Genomic DNA, 23,414 nt, shown 5'->3' with positions numbered 1-23,414 from the left:
TCAGATTCACACAAGCAATATACACCCCACCAATGCACACACCCAGAATACATGTTTATATACTGTGTGTGTGATAGCAGCCCTCCTTCAGAGCACATTGTCTGTGTAAGGCACACACACGCGCAGATACACATACACACTATGTCTGCATGAATGCTTGAGTAAGCGAATTGGCTTCAGCAATGGCTGAGGAGGCAATATGTTTGCAGAAAAGAGGGATAATCTTTTATCTTTCCCCCTCCCAAATGGTTTCTTAAAGTCTATATCACTTCTCTGGCAGTTGACGTTCCACTTTTTCTGCTTTAATTATTTATTTATCTATTTCTGCTTTGTGTGGGTTCAGCTAAAATACTTCTAAAGCGCTTAATGGCCCTATCGCTGCCACAGATCTGCTGCCACATGCTGCCTTTTCCTCACTTCCCCTATTTTTTGGAGATACTCTATGGCCCGGACTCAAAAGAACTTATCAAACCGTCTTGACGAGAATGACACGGCCAATTATTGACAAATTGTTCCTTCATAGAATGACAGTAAGACAAGGAATTGAGGGAGAAAAGGGGGCGAGTGACTGTTGGCATAATGAGTGCCACCCCCCCACAACACACACACACCCGACAGGCCCGAGGAGACAGGCATCTATCAGATTATATTAAGAGCTTGACACTTTGTCAAACAAAGCTGCCCATGCCCCGCCACGCATTAACTGCTATTATATGCTCAAGAACTCATTTTCTCTTCTTTTCTTTTTTTAAATAAAACATTTTTTTTTTTTTGGCTTTTGTGCACTTAAGAACCGCATCACTTTGTGTGCGTGTATTTGTGTGTGCACGCAAGTCTACTACATCCTCAAGTCAGGTTTTAGTCCACATCACAGCACTGAGGTCAAAGTATTTAATGACATTTGCTTAAAAACAGATCATGGCAGACCTTCACTGTTAGTGTTATTGGACCTCAGCATTCATCACAATTGATCACGATATATTACATCATCGTTGAAAAATTGGGTGGGACGATCTGGCAGAGTTCTTGTTAGGTTTGCATTCTACTTAAAGGAAAGGGGTTATTTTGTTTTAATGTGTTTTGTGTTTAAATCTGAGCAGAGCAAAATCACATGTGGGGTCCCCCAAGGCTGCGTCCTGGGACCTCTTCTGTTTGACCTCAGATAATGGCATAATAATGGCCCCAGGTGTCTGTAGCACCATACAAACACTGGGTAAATGCATAGAACAAATAACTGAGTGAATATGTCCCATAATTTTTCTAGAGATAAACAGAGAAAAAAAATGAAATACTGTACAGTATTTGTTTTGGAAATAAAGGACGAATGTCTTAAAACTAATATGCAGCTCCAGTCTCTTCAGTTAAAATCATGACTTAGACTTAGACTTTATTGATCCCTTTGGGATGGCTCCCTCTGGGAAATTTACATGTCCAGCGGCAATGATTTTTTTTTTTTTGCTTATTGTTTTACTCACGCTTTAAGACTCACCTGTGTATTGCTGCCTTTCCTCAAATTTTACTCAAAATCTGTACTGTAACTTTTAGTTGAATGTAGTTTTAGTTTCTTATTCACAGTTTTTAATCATCTTTTACATGCTTCTTATAAAAAAAATATTTTGATTTTGTTTTCCTTTGTCATTGTATTTTAATGTCTGTTTGAAGCACCTTGAGTGGCCTTTTTTGCTGAAATGTGCAATACAAACAAACTTGACTTATACTGTGTATACCAAAAAAGACTAATATAACAAAATGATATAACATACTTTGGGGGGTTTTCTGGAGGAGTCGAGTATATTTACTTTATTTATTTAGCGGCTTAACAGATTTTTTTCTTCTCTGTTTTAGCTCTATTGAACTGTATTCAGTAGACCACCGACTGCACAGTAATGTTCATACGAACATGAATGAATTTCTGATTTCATTTAAAATTTTAATTCAGTATCAATGCCTTCATTCTGAAGTCCACACCTAAGTTGACGAAAACCGAAAGTAGTGAGACAGACAATGCAAAGAATGAGAATTATATCCACCTCATCCTCATGGCAATCTGAAATGTGAATCATGTCAAACATATACTCAGGGTTGCATCTTTTACTTACCAGATTGCCTTCAGTAACTACAGCGAAGCACCTTTCACAACAGTGTACCTGTTGTACTAGACATACCTGAGCAACTTTTAAAAGCTGAACATCGCCTATTTCTTTATTGAAACAACAAATGCGTTTGTGACTAACAGTTCTTAAGCGATGCTGTGACCACCAAAATCAAACATAGACCTACTCTTTTTGTGCTTTTATGAATAAAATGTCAGACAGTATAAAGGCCAGTATGAAATGGCCAATTTATCATTATTCGTCTATTAAACGTCTTATCGTTTGTCCCATTGCTTTTCTGGAGCAACCAACCACTCTTATCACCTGCATCATAATTGTGGGACTTTGAGGCCTTACAAGTCCAATTAGCAGCAGAATAGAGGCTGTCATCAGAGTGTTCATGTGGACAGACAGACCACGGAGTAGGCGACCGATGACAACCTTCAGATTGAAGCAGTTCAGGCCAGCCAGAGGAGATGAGGACTGTGAGCTCATAAAAGCAATCACGCCAGATCCAAAAGCATTGCTACAGTTTATGTTGTCATTATCCTGGGCCGGATGGGAATTTCACCGTTCACTTGGTTTTTTTTGGCAATAATTTCTGTTCAACAATTTTCCCAAAGTAAGAATGGGATGTTCAGATCTGGGCACTGTCGTTGACAACGCCCACTTTTTGGCGAGTGCACGATGACGCAAAGTCTTGAATGAACACTGACTAAGGACCGAGTAAAGCATGTTTACGAATGTTGATAGGGGTACAAACGACCCCTCTTACGTTATACAGTATATTGTTATCGCCAGTGTTGCCGGTAACGCGTTACTAAGTAACAAGTTACTCGAAAAAAATTGCTTTTCAAAGTAACTAGTAGTCTAACGCGTTACTTTATTCTACAAAGTAGTCTGATTAAAGTTACTGTCCAGAGATTCAATGCGTTATTCCACATTTTCCTGAAGAAGGCAAAATATCTCACTGTTGAAACAGTCGCAAACAACTGCCGCTAACTACGAAGATGAGGCGGAAGTCATTGATCACCACACTGAATTCAGCCATGGTCTGGTCGTGAATGGTTTGCACATTCAAAACAAAAGTGATGATACTTTTACTACTAGTTTTATTAACCAACAGGCAACAAAAAAAGTGTACATTATGGACCATAAAAGTGGTAAAAAATAATTTATTTCCATCCTCAACTGGTCCGTGAAGCATTATGGGATGAGGTCGTCTCCGCCCTCTCGCCAGGGGGAGTGACGTCAGACAAGTCACGTTTTCATGCACGAGTCGACTCAAGTGTACACACTGGAATAGCGGAACAAACAATATAAGGGGATTTTCATTTTCAACTTGGATAGATTTTTATTTTTTGTTTTATAAAAAGTATTTACGTTACAAGAAGTCAAGAGAGACTGCCTATTTTGTTTTTCATTAAAAAAAAACAACCTTTATTTTCATGTTAAAAATGCACTTTCAATAAAGTATTTGGAACTCCGTTTCTACCGCATTATTTTTATGTTGAGATGATCGGCAGCTGCTGAAAGTAACTAAAAAAATAACTTTTAATCTAACTTAAGTTACTTTTAAAATCAAGTAATCAGTAACGCAATTTTGTTACTTTTAAAACCAAGTAATCAGTAAAGTAACTAAGTTACTTTTTCAAGGTAACTGTGGCAACACTGGTTATCACTGAGTGATGCCTCTCTTTCTTCCTCATCAATGTAGCTCTTTAATTCTGTGGGCCAATTTTTCACCTCTGACCCGCCCCTTCCTTCTGCTCCACGTTGCCAAGTCCACGTCATCGGCAACGAGGGTGTAGTTTCTTAACATTCATCATCGCTGAACTCGGAAATTTTATCAGCTCCGGAGAGCGGCGCCACAGCCCCGGCCCCAGCTTTCTTAGCTCTCAGATAGGGCTGATAATAAACTGATAGATTACAGCAGATTGTTTAACTTCAGGGAACATTGCTGCTGCTAATACTAATGCACAGACAATAGCGTGGTGACAGAAGGAGAGGTAAGTTGAGCAGAGTATGGTGTGGAGGAAAAAAGCTAGGGGGAACTAATATACTAATATGATAGTATGTGTTTGCAAATGCAATTTTGTGTACAAACAAATTTAATTCCAAATAATTTTGGTTATTACAACTGCTGTTAATTCAGGGTATCTGTGACATAAGCCCTACATTGGATGGTGGTCTAATAAATTCATGTTAAGTACTACATTAAACTGAATCTCAAAGGGAGATAGGACATGAAGAATAAAAAAATACAATAATATAAAATGTAGCTGTATTCAGTATCATTATTCTTTCTAGTTATTTTGTCTGCTTCTGTTTTTATTTTTTAAAGACTATTAATACAGGTGTATGCCAAACACGATTGCATAAAATATCCAGAAATGTCCATGCAAATGAGAAAAGACTCTTGTGGTTAGCCTGAGGCCAGGTCCAAATGGCAGCGATAGCTAAATGAAATTTGGACACCTCCAGCATTTGTGGATAGTATGCAAATACTTCTATTTTTGCCAAGGGTCTTATAATGAGATTCATGTTATCAGTATTCATCTTTGTGCATAAATAAAGTGTACGTTGCAAGCTAGTATTGTCTTGTTTTGTGTTGGCTTTGTAATTACTGGTAATCTTGTTTATTGCATTTTAATCATATAGGATTAATTTCCTAAAGAAAAGCAAAAAATTTTAATTTAAGTTGTTTTTAGTGGATGACGGGATAAAATAATTGGAACGTGAATATTTTTAACTCTGGAAAAAAAAAAAATTGTATATCAATACAAACCAGTTGGAAAACAATTAGAAGCTACAAGTCACATTTTAAGACCTCATTGAATATTATTGCATTGAAATAGTTTAATAACTACTGTATATATATTTAGATGATAAATATTAGGGATGTCCTGTTCAACATGATCGGAAATTGGGGCCGATCACATGATTTTCAGCTGATCGGTATCCGAAGTAAAAGGTCTGATTTTTTAATTTTCTTAATTTCTCAAGTCAAGAATAACATATTTTAGTTCTTTAAGTGATTTGAAACACTGCTGATTTGGTATTGGCACATACCGGTACTCAAAATCAAGTGGCGTGGACTCTGATTCCGGTGCAAACAAATGAGATCGGGACATCCTGTTACATTCGGGGTATGGGTGGACCCAAAAGCGGAGGAAACAGGCAGGAAGAGACTGGAAAGATGATGTAAGGAACTTTATTAACTATGAAGGGGAAGGACTGGGCTTGCCGTGGAAACAGATCATGGCAGAGACTTGGCGTGGCGTGATGCAGAGACTTGGCGTGGCGTGATGCAGAGACTTGGCGTGGCGTGATGCAGAGACTTGGCGTGGAAGACTTGGCGTGGAAGACTTGGCGTGGAAGACTTGGCGTGGAAGACTTGGCGTGGAAGACTTGGCGTGGAAGACTTGGCGTGGAAGACTTGGCGTGGAAGACTTGGTAGACTTTGGCGTGGAAGACTTGGTAGACTTTGGCGTGGAAGACTTGGTAGACTTTGGCGTGGAAGACTTGGTAGACTTGGGCGTGGAAGACTTGGTAGACTTGGCAATAACAGACTTGGTAGACTTTGGCGTGGAAGACTTGGTAGACTTGGTAGACTTGGCAATAACAGACTTGGTAGACTTGGCAATAACAGACTTGGTAGACTTTGGCGTAAAAGACTTGGTAGACTTGGTAGACTTGGTAGACTTGGTAGACTTGGTAGACTTGGCAATAACAGACTTGGTAGACTTGGCAATAACAGACTTGGTAGACTTGGCAATAACAGACTTGGTAGACTTGGCAATAAAGACACCTCTGTGACTAAACATGCAGACCTTCAAACAGCAAACATCAAACAATGCTCCCACACCCGCGTGAGACAAACACCACTCCCTTATACAAACACTAATGACAATAACAGGACACACCTGGGAGACACAGCAGGGAGGGGGCACCAATCAGCAATACACACCAGGAAGGGAAGACACAAGCAGGTGGACAAGGTTAACCATAACGAGACTGGGGAAGAAGACAGGAACACCAGACAACCAACACTCACCAAAATAAAACAAAAACCCAAACAAACTGAAACGTGACACATCCCTCATTAATATATCACTGATATTGATTTATACGGGAAGGTTTTCACCTGACAGGCTTCCGCCTTCATTAGAATTGGAGTGTCTTCACTTTATTTTTCCCCCCAAGTACCGGTATTTGCAAATTGTGGCATTGTGATATATTTCCCCCCTAAAACTCATTGTACCATACTGCTACCAGTACTTGGTGCAACACTATTACAAAATATAAGTCGTGTATTTGGAGTTTGAAGGGATAAAAGGAAAATTTGCACTTCCTTACAAGTACACGTTTTTGCATGAGAGGAAGTGTTTACTTCCAGCTGGCCAGCTGAATATTGTACATGCATGAGCGAACACACTGCCAGTCAGTTGGGACTCCACAAGTATTGTGTTAAGCGCAGGCACAATTAGCGATTCAGATGTAAAGTGAGGTCAAGTTGTTGACCTGCCTCTGTCGTCGTGTCTTCAGTTGAGACGCCATCAGATGTCTCTGTGCCACAAAGCTGGCCAATCAAAGTGTCCCGTTCATACATCGATGACGTTGCAGCCCTTCACTGGGGAAACTAAAACCTGTCCATCACTGGTTCTTGCCTCTCTATTAGCAATAGATTAGGGACTGAGCTTATCTGCATCCACCAGAGCGTGTTTGTGTGTTCTACTAATAGAAAACAATTGGAGATTGTACATAAAAAACAACCATTATAATTAATTATTACAAAAATTATTATAAACATGCCAAAGCAATGACAAATACCTCCCTGTGTTGTTCCTAATTTCCTAACCTCGTGAATAATCCACACGTTTTTTTTTCCTTTCTACTCTTTTTGTTCTTGACATTTTGGTGCAATGAGATAAGGGCTAAAAACAACAAAAGGGCTTGCTGAGTGAAAAAAGACAGATAGATAACATTGATATCAACTCCTACACAACACAGTCCCTCGCTTATCAGTGCTTTTTATCATTTTTCTTTTTTGTGCTTTCTATTTTCTTTCTTTTTCTGCCATACTTCCTGTCCTTTACGGACTTAGACTCATGGGACACAAACATGAGACATGTTTTTGTATCAAAAGTAACTTGATTCTGATTTTCTTTATCCATGTTGAGGTAATGTACAGGGATCAGTTGCAGACAGATGTTTTCATATGTGTAAGCAAGATTATGTGCAAGAGACAAAAAACAAAAAAACAAAAACAGCTAAGGTGGAACAGAAGATGCCTACTTGGGCCACAAATGGAAAGATTTGTCAGACGTGCACACACCAACAACCTTGCCCAGTACTGGACTGAAACCATCATTCGGAGAGAGAGAGGAAAATATTTCCCATACACAAGCTTATCGTTGCTATGTGTCAGACAGAAAAGCTCTCTGGCTTTAATCTATCAAGGTCAGCTAGTGTGGCCTGGGCTAACAGCGTGTTGTTCCATTCCGGCGCTCCCGGTTGGAGAACACAACATTTGACTTGCTCGATGATAGGATCACTAACTTGACAGGGTCACCAACTGTAATTATACAATGTCGTAATATGGATGAAGTTATCTCAGGACAGACAACTTCAATGATCATAAATGATTTATCAGTATTTTTAATACTAGGAATGAGTGAAAACCTAATAGAACTGCATATGCAGCGGAAACTCGACTTAAGAACGACCCCGTGTACGAACAATTCCTGTTATCAATAAATTGTTCGCAGAAAAACTACCACTTTCTCTTCTTTCCCCATGTTCCTATGGAAGAAGACACTTTTTCAGTGGATGAGATCGTATTCCTCCCCTTTTACACTTCCACATTTAAAGTTAATTAGCAATAAATAATTGTGGGTTTTTTGAAGTGTTTTAGAATGTGTTTTCACTCATTTCTATATGTATTATATTTATTGTAATCACACTGGTATTAAAAAAAATACGTACAGTATAACTAAGTAAAATTGAGGCTGGAACGGATTAATTGCATTTCCACTCATTTCAATGGGAAACATTGCTTTGATTTATGAATTCAATTGTTTGTAACTTAAATTCAACTTCATAGAAACACGCAACACAAGTATTGTCCAATCAGCCTGAGATGTACACATTTTTCTTGGGAAAACTATATGAATGTGTTTTCTCACTGTGTTATCATTATGTACAGTATATGCCTGTCTTGAGTATTACTGGTTTTAGCAACAACTATTCGTACTACTCTTTTGCTGAAGAATGTGTAGTGTAGTTATTTGTGAAATGTGGGCACTAAGAACGAACATTGAACTAGATTTTCATCATGGACTGTGATAAATTAATATTTTTTTATATATATTATTAATATCTGAATATTATGATGCCCTGTTTCGAAGTCAGTGTTGTATAAAGCAAATTATACACAAGATCCTATAACTAAATTCTTGTTCTTCCACAAACTAGTTGAAACTGAACTGAATCAACAGCACACTTAGCTGAATGCAGCCAAGTGTCACTTGCTTCAAGACACGATTAAATCAGAAATTCCCCACACTCTACCAAATTTTTCAAGATAACCATGCAATAAATAAACCAATACCTGATTGGCAGCCAATCTCATTATTTGTGTTATTGTAAGAGGTTGCACGTAGAATAAATCTCAGTCATGTCCCATGGTGAGACAGGACAGAAGTGTTGACATACTAAAGAGTTGACAGTTGTATTATATTACATGTGCTACCAAAAGTGTGACTTTTGAAGCCTCTGCCCCTCAGATGCTATATTACTGCAAGAAAAATCCCATGCAGGAATGTGTTGTGACATTGTCAATATAATGGCGTCAAATTACTGTACAAATCCGGCTGATATTGAAAGACTGCGTATCGTGGTTATTTGCCACCATCACAAAATGAAGATGCTTTTGGGGACATGTCATTGTAATCTTCAAAACAGCATAGAAAGTACTCTAAGCAAAAACATTGATTTGAAGATTTTGTAGGTGGATCACGTTTGAGAAGCCACAGCACATTTGCACACCAAATCGCCCATTTCTCAAATATAAACAAATGAATCTACAACAGCTATAGATTGGATTGTGATCTCTTTCACACACACAAAAATGTCCTTCAGTAATCATTGGGAATCATTTTATGCCCCACAAGACAGCTACAAAGGAACATCTGATCTGTGCTACAGACATCAACACAAAATGGGAGGACCGGAGCACCTGCAACTTTGTCAATAAAATTCCTATCTCCAGACAGTGAACAATTTGGTAAGCAGATGTCACTTCACAGCAACGTTTGCCAGCTGGCCTGTTGCACGAAAGGACTTGCCTTTATTGATGATTAACCCAGCTTTAGATTGGCTCCTAGATTTATTTAGCCTTGAGATTGCCAAATTTCAGCACAGTGGAATCAGGGCTCCACATTCAGAAGAGTCGTACTCGCCAAGGGTTTTTGCCAGATACTCTAGTTTCTCCCACATTCCAAAAACATCCGCATTAGGTCAACTGAACATTCTAAATTGCCCGTAGGTGTAAAAGTGAATGGTTGTTAGTTGGTTTTCAGTCCATCTTGCAGCTTCATCTAATCTGTGACCTTAAATGAGGACCTGTATAGAAAATGGGTGGACCGTTGGCTAGATAATATTACATCTGCTGCTTCAGCAAGCCCCAGATGACACTGAAATGAAAGACAACTACTTTTTCTAGATGCTAAAAAATAGGGGTGGGACGATACGGGTAAACCACGATTCGATACTGTGACGATATTTGGCTCACGATATCGATAATATCACGATACCCGATATCTGATTTTTGATATAGTGTCAAAAATATTTTTGCAATATAACACGATATGTGACTGAAAAAGCCAACAAATGCCCATAAAAAGGAAAACGTCTAATTGTGCATTTATTCAATGCCAAAACTTTGTACAATGTACAAAGTTTGGCATAGTGCCTCGCTGCCTCTGAGCCTTTTAACTGTAAACATTGTAAAGTGAGAGAAATTAAAGTACATAAACATTTATAACATAACACTGCACAACTGGACACAATATATCTATATCTACTGTCACTGTATCGATAATTTATTGCAACAGAGAGCGCAACAATATATTGCGATATCAATTTTTTTCTCCCACCCCTGCTAAAAAACTTTAGTACCAATAATTGATATTTAAAATTGTATCACAAAATCTTTAACCACAATGATTTCTAATGATGCCAAGTGGTACACAGAATAGATGGCTAACCTCTAATGTGTAAGTGTGTGTAGGTCTTTTACATTTTCTTAGCACCATAACCTGAACTAAGATTGTTTTGTATGTTAAACTTTAAGAAAATGAAACTGAGAGGCTCGATTGAAGACTGTGGCTTGCTAGAAACACCAGTCATGTAAACTGAAATAAAACTAAAAACAGATGGACCTGAATCAAATACTGCTTCTCCCATATAGTTGATTAGGACTTGATGTTGGTGTTGTCCATGGTCATCCCTACCACCAAGATCACAGACAAAGAGGGGAATTTCTCTTTTTGGGAAGGGGGAGAAAGAGGTGTGACAGATGTTCAGTCACACAGACAGATAACTGGATATAGCGAAAGATATGGAGGGGAGTGGGAGTGAGTTGGGGAATAAAAACACAAATGTGTTAGAGGATTTGGATACAGGGAGCATATCCATCAGTGATCTCTACTGATATTCAAGTGGCACAATCAGTGATTAAAGGAAGAAGTCTACCTGGAAAAGGCTCAAGCTGCAGTTCACTGGGCTACAAACAGACCAGTGTGCCCCCACTGACAATCTGTCTGTCCATCGATATGTCTTACTACTTCTGGACATTGTTGTTCCCTTTATTATGACCAGAAAACCCACTAATGCAAGTTCACTTTCTAGTACTAATCACTTCTTTTGTGTATGTGTGTGCCACACACAATACAGGATGTGCTAATAAAACACAGGTCGACATATGAACACAGTTTCTCCAATCAGATGACCATTACGGAATGTGCCATTCCTCCTTCAACATTCTCTGCATTTCATCTTCCTCCTCCTCAAAAAAAAAAAACAATGGAAAAGAGAAATGAAAAGAGTAGAGGTTTTTCTTCCCGTTACACCCACCCCCTTTCTCAATAGAGTGAGAGAAGAACAGAAAGGAAAGAAACATAATTTATCTGTGTATTATCAAGAAAGGCAGACACTTTAATCAGTCAGCTATGAAGTCAGTATTTCCATCCTTATCTGTCGCAGGAGTGGAAATGGAGAGGAGATAGCGTTCTGGAAGCCCATCGGTGGGCAGGAATGATAATGGGGAGGGGGTGGGGGGGCAGGGCGAGGGCTATTGGACCGCTGTGTCAGCGCTATCTGCACCCATTATCAACGCCCTTATCGGACCTACCATCAGCCTCGCTGTAATGGGGCCAGTTCAACTTTCCACATTATCATACCGCCAAGACCTGGCTCGCCAAGGCTAGGGTCTGGCTGGAGACAGAGAAAGGGGGTGGAAGCGGGGAGCAGATAGATGGAATGAAAGAAAAGGTGATAGAGAAGTTGAGGTGGAAGGCTAGCGATAGAGAGAGTTTAAAAATCAGGATTGAGAGGGAAGATTATTTGAAAAAGGAGTAGAATATTAGTCATATGATAAAATGATGGAATAGCATGAGGCAGAGGTGGAGGTGGTGAGGATGGTTGCTATATGATTCAGAAACTAGCATGGAGCGAGAAAACACGTTAGAGGCTTTGTTATTTATTTAAAGTCAAATAGTGACGTTGAGTCGCAGTTGGTTGTTGTGTGTCTACTAGCCTGGATCGTGTTTACAGTCAAACATCCTGCCTCTATGGGCTATTAAGTTATATTAGATCAACACACCCAAAAAAAATATCACGGTTTGGCTTTAATAAGCTTGAAAAGTACAAATTAGTTTAATCCTGGTCATCAGTGGGGGAATTTTATGGAATATTACAAAAATGCATTCTATTATTATTGTAATGTTATCCAACCATTCATTTGCTATATTGCTTGTCTTGATTTAGGTTTTGGATGATTTGAAGCCTATCCCAGCTGAATGGGCGAGACGCTAGGTAAACGCTGGACTGGTTGCCAGCTAGTTGCAAGGCACGTCTAGGCTATGTTCACACTGCAGCTCAATTCCATTTTTATTTTTTTGTCAATATGTAACATTGTAAATGGTAAATGGCACTTAATTTATGTAGCGCTTTTCCACCTTACAAGGCCCTTAAACACTTTACATTTTTGACTACCCATTCAACAACTGATGACGCAGCATCAGGAGCAATTTAGGAGTTCAGTATCTTGCTCAAGGATACTTTGACATGGTCACAATGCCATGGGATCGGACCCACAACCCCTGGGTTTGGAGACAACCACCAAACCACTGATCCACGCCGCCCCCTGATGTATGAATCTGATTTCTTTTTCATGCAGTGTGAACAGTACTTAACTGACCTAATGACTAGGGATGTAACGATAAGCGCGATATTGTGATATTAAAACTGCCACAATATCGTCGTTGTAATGTTCACGATATTTAAATGCAACACTTCTGTTAAAAAAAAAAGTCAGGTTGATTTCCATTTGTGCAGTTCTAGCACCCTCTCATGGTTAGTTTTTTAGTGCAATTTAATTTTCGTTGGGGATGTTTTAGCCCTTCAATTTGAAAATCTACACAAATTGTCAGATGAAGGGGAACGTGATATGCCTGTGAAGCAGGTCAATATATGGAGGAACTCAATGTGTGAGTGCATTAACAACACAACATAATAATAATAATAATAATAACAATAATTTTAAAAAAAACTAATAATAACATAACATTGATGTTATGTACAAAAGCACAATATTATGTTCTTTTTTTTTTAAATATGAGTTTTGTTTTGTTTTTTGTTTTTTTTGTTTTTACAATATTGTGACCTTTTTTTTTTAATATCGCCAAACTCCCCATACTATCGTGATAATTATTGGATTGTGAGCTTTATATTGTGATAATATTGTATCGTGACATCGTTACATCCCTACTAATGACAATCATACAGTACATGAATCTGCAAAGTTGTAGCCACGGTTTGATTTAAATTGAATCCAACTTGAAACATGAAGCATAATGTGGACAATTGTGGTGACTCAGCCACACAGATGGTTCATTTGTTACTAGACGCCTCCATGAAATGAGGAAATCGGGGAGCGTAGCCTCATACCTCCAAAATATTTCTCCTCCTCCCGCCACACTCATGTCGATATCAGATGACAACATGAGCCCTAACACGCGGGATCGTATTTACTTCCGTAAATATTGTGCCAAGTAACGTGCTTTTTGTTTGGGGGGTGCGTGTCACTCAAGGCCGTGCTTATTGCGAATGTGTTTCATATCACGTGAGAAGTTGCATTTGTTTTTGTAATGTGAATGAGTCAAGTACATAAAAAGATTTAACAAATAAAAAAAATGGAATTGGGCATCACACCTTGTAATGTAAACATAGCCATGGACAACCAACCATTCATACTAACTTCTTCCATTTACTTAAGGTTTATCTTGATTATTTTCTCAAAATTTGTGTGCTAAAATATTAGACATTTATTTAGATTACACTTCTGACCTAGATACCTGTATCTCATGTAGGAGAAACAAAATATTTGAATGAAGCAGGATAAGTTGTAGAATAAGGAGAAAATGCTCAGCTAGCTATTAGCTTATATGTTGTTGTTGTTGTTGAGAAAAACACTAAACACATTCAACACCACAGAAAAATCAAGCAGAATCATCTTTACAGACATCAGTTAATCAAGCCATTGCTGACTTTGACTGGAGAGGAGAAATTGGGCTCAAAATCAACCAGATTATACAGACAGAGATCCTGACAAATTTACATCAGAGCTGAAACAAAAGACCCGGTGGGATATTTCAGCAAGTGTACTGTATGTGCTTCCACAAAGTGACACAGCATCATGCAATCGCATTAGATGTGTGATGTCTAGTCTACTATCTACTGAACTGCAAAATACTTGCTGGACAGCAACAATAGCTTTCAACACAACAGGACAGGACATGACATTTTATTAAGACACAGGTGCCATTGGTGAAAGGTCAACTTTGTTCCGACTTTCCATGCCTGTGCCATTTATAAAATAAATAATAATAGAGAGAGAAAAAGAAAAAAAACAGTGACACAGGAAAAATGACAGCTTTTCCCTGTGGTGTTTAAGGGGCTGTCTTGCATGAGTATAAATTGTAAAAAAAAAAATAATAATAATAATAATTAAAAAAAAAAGTAGTTCAATCATGAATGTAAAAAAAATAATAATAAAATACTATGTAAACATTTTTAATCTGAGGTTAATTAAGTACTGTACAACAAATACTGTAAGCTGTGACGTGAAGCTTCAACAAAACACTAAAATAGGTCACTCTAATTTCACATTTTATATTGTAGTGCGGGTACACAAACATTGATAATATATGACAAATGTATCACTATGATTTGAGTCCACAAATGGTGCATGCAATTAAATGAAACCTTGAGTTCTGTATTTTTTTCAGACAGCAATAGACCAACATATATACATTTGTGCTACTACGCTTTTTTTTCCCTCACTCAAATGCACAGACAATCCTTTTTTCACACTCACACATCCAAAAGTGATCAATAGAACAATGCTCGCTCATAATGTACAAACTTACACAAGGGAGGGGTGCTTACTTGTAAGGGCCTTCTTTAGTTAAACAAATGCAATCAAGGAGATAAATATTGCATTTAAAAAAAAGGAGACGTTATTTATGGCTTTTATCATCCTCTGTTGGCAGCCAGATGTAACTGCAACAACTGACTGAGCTTCCGGAGGTCTTGTCTGCAGCTGATAAAACAGAGAAGGAAGCACGCAAACAAGCAGACAAGAGAGTCTCTTAAAATGGAATGTATATAGAGAAAATGTGTTATTGTTTCCCATATTTTTTCCCAATAAATGTATTGCTAAAGATGATCTAAGGGAAAGGTGAAGCCAGTTTATAGAGACTGATAACAAGAGGTGCCACAAGTCTAAGCTCCTCGGTTAAGGTGGATCCCAGGAGGATCATACGGCATCTCGTCTTTCTAGTCCCATTGTCTATCGTGCTGAGTCACCCTTATCACCCCATTGCCTCTCAACCTCCCAATTTCCTCTTTTCAAACACATCCTCTTCGTTATTTTTGCCCTCTTCACCTGGGCAAGATTGTGTTGTATTTTTTTGTTGTTGCTGCTGTTGTTGTTGTTGTTGTTTTTAAACATACATACAAAGGAAATCCAATTCACACTCTGCTTTGTATATCTTTTCACAGCTAACAAAGAACCAGACCAAAAACATGCAGGCATGCAAGTAGATGTCTAAGTGATGAGACTCTCAACTCAAGAAAAAAAAAACAACACAGCTCTCCTAAATTGGCCTAAACTGTAGATATAAATCTAATTAATTAATAATACAGTACACAAAGACCAAACTGATACGACAGTAAATTAAATTCCATTGCAACAGTCTCTTATACGAAAGACATATGGACAATAATAGAATAATGTCACAGATGATTGACACTAAAAGTATCTTTTATACTGTGTATCTATACAGCAAATAAAACAGCAAAGTTAGCACAATGTTTATGTTCCAAAGAATGTATAAACAGACCAAACGACAGTAACTCCTCGCTTGGGACAGAGTCCTGCTGAGAACAGCAAAAAAAAAAAAAGAAAGTGTGCCCTCCAAAATTTTATAATTAGCTATATTAATAATATGGTTTGGACCTCAAAATCACCACAAACCATGATCCCTAAACAGTTTAATATAATGAAAAAAACTTATATTACATTACCCTGAAAAATATATTGCCTTGATTTGATTATGATAAAAGTCCCGTTCACAGTTAGCGCTCAAGAACATTTTGCAAGCACTGTCAATAGGCTGAACTTAGCTCCTCCCCAACATACAAAGCTTGTCTCCAAGTCAAGATATACACCATCAGCATGCTTCCTTGGCACTGTACTTCTTATTAATTTACTGATGTAAAATGTAAATACTTGTAACAAAAAATAAAAATATTAAAAAAAAAACTTGTATACGCACTTCTAAATGTTTGCTTTGTTCTTGTTTCGTTACCTTATTCTGTACTGCACCAATATTTATGTTTATGTACAGCACTTTGTATACAGCAATGCCTGTTCTTAAACCGCTTTATAAATAAAGATGAGTTGAGTTATATTACTTAACTGTTTACACATCAGAAAGAGTACAAATTTGTTTTTTAAGTGAATATGTGGGGATAGGTTCAAAGGGTAAAACATGTGAATAGGTCATTTTATAAATTTTAATACAGATTATATACTGTGAATGAAAAGAAACCATTTTAAAAAGTAATGAAATTGAGGGAGGAAAAAAAGACAATGTCAGTGCACAAGGCGTCATATGTCAACGTGTGTCATCTGGAAGTGACTGTTATCTCCTTAAATACTGACTGTTATCTCCTTCAGGTATCTACTAATCGTCTGACTCTACCAAGCCTCAGCAAACAGCTACCCACCTGCCGACCTCCATTTTTGTCTATGGAGAATCTCAACTACAGCTCGGTCTGATATGCTTTGGGTCCAGACTACATATACAATATAAGAAACGTGTGTCCCCAGAATAAGTCAGGACCCAAGGAAGCTTGTAGCATTCCTGTGATTACAAGAAACAGAAAGTTGGCCAAAGAAATGAGAAGAAATAAGTCAGAAGCTACAAACCTCGTCAGTATAGCTTGTCGACCTCTGACGAAACCAGCGTCTCCGATTACCACTGTGAGACTAGCGCTACTAAATACAAGATCACTAGTTAACAAATCATTGTTGATTCATGACATTATTATGACATATGATCTTGACTTATTTCTCCTCAGTGAAACATGGCTAACAGAAGGTTCCTGCAACACTGTTCTGAATGAGGCAACACCAACAAATTTTTGTTTCGTGAACAAATGTCGTAATGGCAAAAAAAGGTGGTGGACTTGCTGCCATTTTTAAATCTCTATTTCAGTGTAAAGAAATTTTATTGGGAGGCTTTAATTCATTTGAATATCTTAGTCTTTTGGTAAAAGGGGACCCAAACATCGTCATTGTCAAAGCACATTGAGTTGCCTTGTGTATGAAATGTGCTATACAAATAAACTTGCCTTGCCTTGCCGTAAATATTTTCTGCATTTTTCCATAATGGTATTTATAACAGGCAACTTGCTTAACAGTACATCTCGGCATGCTAAAAGCAGGCCATGCTGTGCTAGAACTGAGAAATCTGAACAGTAGGAGAGAATGGACAGTCTTATCAATGCCACTGGGGGGGCTTGTCATAACAACTGCTGTGTGTGTGCGTCTCTCTTATCCACACACCTTCAAGTGTCCAGCGGTATTCTGACCAGAGCTTGAGAGCATGTGGATCCACAGTTGTCTCCTAAACAAACATCCTCTAAGACATGACGGACTTTAGCAAAAAGAGCTAACACTGGTGACCCGAAAATCTTGCAGGTGGACACGTGAGAATGTGTGTTCATGCAAATATATTTCGTGCAAAGACTGGTGGGGTTTTTGAGTTGCTCAAGTCAATCACATCATACAAGTGCACCCCTACACATATCAACTGTGATCTAAGTCCTCACAAAGCTTTCGGGAAAGAGCTGGCAAAAAAAAAACAAATAAAAAAGTAGTAATTTAAAAAAAATTACGTGTTAAAAAATAGTGATCACCCCAGCACAAACCCTCCACCCCGCTTCCGGCATTACACTAAGTGCCTACGAGCTGTACATGCCTCATCTGTACGTATACCTTATAGTAGTTGATACAGTAGTCTGCTTGCGAGGTTGGAGTAACAAGATGGCTGCCCTGTGACTTCAACGGATGGCACTGGCGTGTATGGGCTATCGGCTATCCCGTCATTTATACAGGTCAGTGGTTTGAACGTACTTGTAGGCTAAATGCTATAAAAGTATGTTTCCCATAATGACTTTCAGCAAGAGCACACGTTAGTTGCAGCTAAACGTAAACCTTAAAGAGAGAGTGCAAATGTACATGTCGTATTTATAGCTTCAAGGTTGATTGTTCGCCGGCTTCACCATCTGAATGTCCTGCTCCCACCCATTGGTGAACTGCACATAATTTTTTCCACAACGAAAGCGAAAATATCTGGTGCACATATAGGAGGCAGTAGCTCCAGGTCGCTTTCGTAGAGATCCAAACAATTATAATGTGTATTATACTCTCGTTTTGAGGTCTATCTTGTAGAATTTTAACTCATTTCTGACTCGCAAAGAAAGGCAACAAACGCAGAGCCTTTATTAGCCAACGGAAAGCCTTTGATTACATTTTGTCGTAGCCTCCAGAATGCTGAATGACGATGTCGTGGTGGTGACGCGGTGCCCGAGCCCAATTCAACGTGCCTTTCCCTAGGTAAATAGCAGGAAAGGGTAATAACTCATCTGCACACTGAGCACAAATGGTGTTTCCTTTGTAACCCGGCCAACTTCCCCCTTTAGTGTATTTGACCATATGTCCACATGCGTCCATACACATGCACTTTGCTGGCTGTGCTCAGATAAACGCAAAGCAAACATATTCATATGCACGTGTAAAACACTGCTCCCAGCGTTTAAAATGACAGCTTTCACAAGCAAAGTATAAAAACAAATAAGGGAGTTATTGATCCAAAACAGGATATGTCCTCAATAGGCCAACTCGTGAGGCCTTATTTCTTATGTAGTTAAATAAGGATGTTTGTGGTCTTTTTACAAACTCCTCAGAGCAAAGAGAATGTGCATGCATTGCATACCATTAGTTTCTGCTAACTGCAGTTCAATGCATTTCTCAAGCTAGAGTTATCTGATCAAGAGCATGAGAATTCTTAGGTTCCAATAACCAGATCAGACACCATCTAGCTTGTTTAATATCTGCCAGTAGAATCAAACCAAGTGCGAGTCATCCTGCTGATTCAGCAACTTCGCTCTTCTTTTTCTCCACTCGCACTGACTGCACTCTTATGACTTTTACAGAGAAAAGAGGATTTAAAAGCGAAAACTGGCGATAAGCATCCGCAAACAAAAAAATTTCCTAACATGTCAACTCTATCTTACACTTAATCGGAATGAGTAATACATGTTATTAACTTTAATTTAATTAATCAACGACAATGCTTGTTAAGGGGGTGCAAAGAAAGAGATAGGGGAGGCGAGGGAGAAGGAGGAGAAAGATATGGTTTGAATGAATGTGAAAAGACTCAGGGAGGAAAGAAGCGCATTCACACCTATCATCTAATTATACAACAACATTAATCCCATTACGAGTGGAACTGATTGCCAGGGTCCAGACCCTGGCTGCTCCTACCGAGGCCTGTTGTTATTGCGGTGAAGCCGAGGCTCCTGCCTGCTCCGGCCAGATAACAACTTTAATCATGCTTGGCAATCTCTATCTGCACCGGAGATCGGGCCCCGAGGCTTATCGCAAGTTCACATCAAGCTAAAAGCAGAACAAAGAAGAAAAAACAAGGGAACGCCACCAAGGCACAATGTATGCATGTGTGTGTATGTGAGAGAGAGATTTAGATATGCTTAAGCATTACAATTCAGTTTTTCTTAAATAGAAGTTATTCATTTCTCAATTGTGCACACAACCATGAAATAATTACCGGTACATGACACAAGCATTGTGTCATAATGTGGATGTGGTGGATGGACCCAAGACGGCAGGGAGACAAATGCGAAGGACAATATATGGAGCTTTATTTTCTATGACTAAATAAATGACTGGACGGGACGTGAGCAGACTGGGCATGATGTGGACAGACTTATGGATAGACTTGTGGATAGACTTAGCATGGCATAGCTTAGCAGAACGTGGAGAGTTGGGTTGACGTGGATAGACTTGAGATGACGTGGACAGACTTGAGTTGACGTGGAGAACTTGAGCTGACGTGGAGAAACTTGACTAAATGTGGAGAAACTTGACTAAACGTGGAGAAATTTGACTAAACGTGGAAAAACTTGACTAGGCGTGAGGGAGAAACTTGACCCGATAGCAAACGTTATTAACAAAGCACAGCACCTGGACAGGACAGGACAGGACAGGACAGGACAGGACAGGACAGGACAGGACAGGACAGGACAGGACAGGACAGGACAAGACAAGACAAGACAATGCTCCAACAACCACAACGCGTGAACAAACACCACTTCCCTAAATACACTAACGAGACACTAACAAGTCACACCTGGGAAACACAGCAGGCAGAGGGCACTAATTAGCAACACAAACGGCGAGGGGCGACACACACAGGTGGACGAGGTTAACTTTGACAAGAGTAGGGGAGACAAAACCGGACAAAAGACAACATAAACACCCAAAACTAAACCAAAACTCAACCCCCAAAACTGAAACATGACACATTGATGATTGATAACATGGTTCCTTTCACAAAGCAAACCACAATCTATAGGAGTGTGTTTGACAAACACAAACCTTATTTGTAAACTTTCATGAAGTTAGCAAGGAAATAAAGTCAACAACAACAAAAAAAAAGAGGTTGGCTTTGTGATTTCCTTGTCTGGGATCTGCAGGCTTCCAGGTTTGCTTTAAGCTGTAGGAGGTAGCTATTATTCATGCTGACCTCAGAAGCTCCAGCTTGGCTGTCATAGAAACCAAGCTTTCTCACACAGATACACACACGCAATCAGCATTCTGGATCTGCTTTGCTGTTATCTATCTATCATCAGCAGGCCTTCTTATCGGCCTCAAACATCTTCCACAGAAGGGTGGGGTAGCAGCAGAGCTGCACTGCCATTAAAAACACACCACAACACATTCATCTAACAGCTATGTATTCTGCACGCTTTTTCACTCTATTGCTACCTAACCACCACCACCCAACTATGTCCACTCCTCTGCATCTCGTCTCTTTTATCACCCCGCTCTGCCTTTCTCCTCTTCACTTATCTGGAGATCCACCCCCAGCCAATCGCAAACAAAACTAATGACAACAGCGCGACAAAGCTGGAAGAATGGCATGCAACAGCCAAAAGTAATTAAAATGTGGCCTCCAATCTCCATCTTTGCTTCCATCTGCCCTACCTCTCATCTCTTTCTCTCTCTTCTGCTTTCTGTTATCATCAGCAGTGATCACCGGCGTGTTTTATCACGTCTCCCATCTCAACTGCCAAAATATAAGCCCAGGGATCCAGCCTCAGTGGGGCTGCTTGCCTGCCTGCCTTCCGAATCCCCTCCCTTCCACCCTGCCTCCCTCACTCCTATCTCTCCATCAAGAGAGGAGCCTTATCAGACTCCAAGATCTCCAACTGCAGGGGAGGATGACGCACAAAAAGACAGACAAATATCTATCTGCTTCACAAACACCCTCTTCTTCTATTGGCCACAAGAAAGCCTGAAACCTAACATAGCGTTGTTGGGGGATAGTATAATGTTGTCCTTATGTACCACTCCATTGTAACGGGACTGTAGGCGGAGTTTGCCTTTTGGCTGGTTTTAGCAAAAGTGCAAATAAAAAATAAAGTAAAATGTCCATCACATGTTGGATCTTCGGCAATGCAAACAAGAATCTTGATAGGAAACACAAATATGCTACAGTATTTTAATTTGAAACAAAGTTATAAAGCAAAAGCCTATTAAACACTGACAACCCACTCTGGCATACAGGTTATTTATTTATTTATTGGCTTTCAATAAACTATTTTCCAATAAGAATTAATGATCCCGAGTCAATCTGTTTCAAAAGTGGCAAGTTGTTTCCATCATAACATACATGCATGTAAGTAGCATTTTTAAATTATTAACAGCCACAAAAATGTAAAAAAATAAAAAATAAAAAAAAAATAAAGACTTAATTCTCTGCCTTAGGTAATGAGTGACAACCACTGATCTAAATATATGACCGAATAGCCGACAGGCCAAGACTTTTGAAGCCGCGAGGCCGCCATATTGCTCCTCCCAAGAAACTTTTCTCAGCATACAATCTTATACATTTACAGTATCGAAATTGGAGAACATTTGAGACAGTACTTAGTAGAAACAACATGATTTATGATGTCTTAAATTTGTTAAACATAAACAATAGGACTTCAGACATTTTACAACTTACTTTAAATACATGTATACATTATATGCTTAATGATGTTTACTTGTATATATTTTTTTTTATTCAAGAATTATAACTGTAATTCAACACAAGATGTCTCTGCCAAATCTAATATTGGAGTCTAAGGAACTGAGCGATAAAAGAAAAAGGGGGTCTTCAAAGCAGCACATACCGTCCACTTGTTCATTTTTTTATTTTTATTTTTTTCAAACTTGACGCTTGCAGCAAAGAACCCCACTCCTGGAGTGAGGAGGAAACCGACGACTTTATTTAGTGTGGTGAGTGATATAAATATAATGCCTTTTATTGAACATAGTAAATTAACTCATTTGCACCCAAAAAACATATAAATACGTTCTATTTTAAATGTATTATGGGTCCTAAAGATGTAGGCTTTATGCTTTATGGGGGCTTTATGCTAGAGCATACAGAAGGCATTGATGCAGCCTCTCAACTGCAGAGAATGGGTGGAAAAAATTGTAGTAATTACAAAAACCGCCAGCAGGTGGCAGCAGAGTATAAGAGATCAACCAGGGCCATGAAGAAAACAAGCTGTTTTCCCCACAATTCTAAGCAGATATGTGAATAATTATGAAGCTTACCTATATTCTAATGCTAATTGCTGCAAAACGGAAATAGATAGAAATTACTTTTTTCCTGATGAAAGAAGAGACTTTAATCTTTCTTTTGCTAGGTTCCATGTTTTTATAGCAATACAACACAATATTCTATGGGCCTTGCAAAATCAGTCAAAATCCAGTAAAACAGCCGGAAGAAACAGGGGGTGCTTCAGGGAAAATGGCTGGGAAAAGAACAGACCAATCGTCATTATCTTTGCAATGTAAATAACAGTAGAAATGATGCATTGTTCTGAAGGACATGAAGAAGACAGTGGTGTGTTTTGTGTTCTGCCACCTTGTAGAACCTTACCTTGCCTTGCCAATACCTCACATAAATGACAACAAGTACCAGACTCAAAACAATATGGCGGACCGCTGCTTTAACAGTGCTTATATAGTTGTATCAGCGCAGGCCCACACCTCTGCTGGACCCCCTCATAACCCAGATCAACAAAGTCCTTATCACTCCTCACTCTTTCCTATCAAAATGTCTGCCAAATCACAAGAGAGTCACGGGGCTGAGAGCTGGCTGGCCTCGA

At 38.9% G+C, this 23,414-nt stretch overlaps 1 protein-coding gene across 3 annotated transcripts in view; it reads right to left on the bottom strand.

The window, feature by feature from the left end:
- The window catches only part of zfpm1 (zinc finger protein, FOG family member 1), a 104,887-nt gene that overhangs the window by 75,193 nt on the left and 6,280 nt on the right, over window positions 1–23,414 (bottom strand). Inside the window, exon 1 of one of the 3 annotated variants that reach the window (XM_077516332.1) lies at window positions 21,235–21,361. The exons of the other annotated variants lie outside the window; for them this stretch is intronic. Within the exon in view, the coding sequence (XP_077372458.1) occupies window positions 21,235–21,241 (7 nt within the window). The 5' untranslated portion in view covers window positions 21,242–21,361. Of the gene's footprint in view, window positions 1–21,234; window positions 21,362–23,414 lie in introns of those variants that run through there. 3 annotated transcript variants of the gene reach the window in all.

This window comes from Festucalex cinctus, chromosome 3 (assembly GCF_051991245.1).
Source record: "Festucalex cinctus isolate MCC-2025b chromosome 3, RoL_Fcin_1.0, whole genome shotgun sequence".
NCBI lineage: Eukaryota > Metazoa > Chordata > Actinopteri > Syngnathiformes > Syngnathidae > Festucalex > Festucalex cinctus.
Note: the sequence above shows the minus strand (reverse complement) of the source record. Positions and strands in the feature narration are given on the sequence as shown.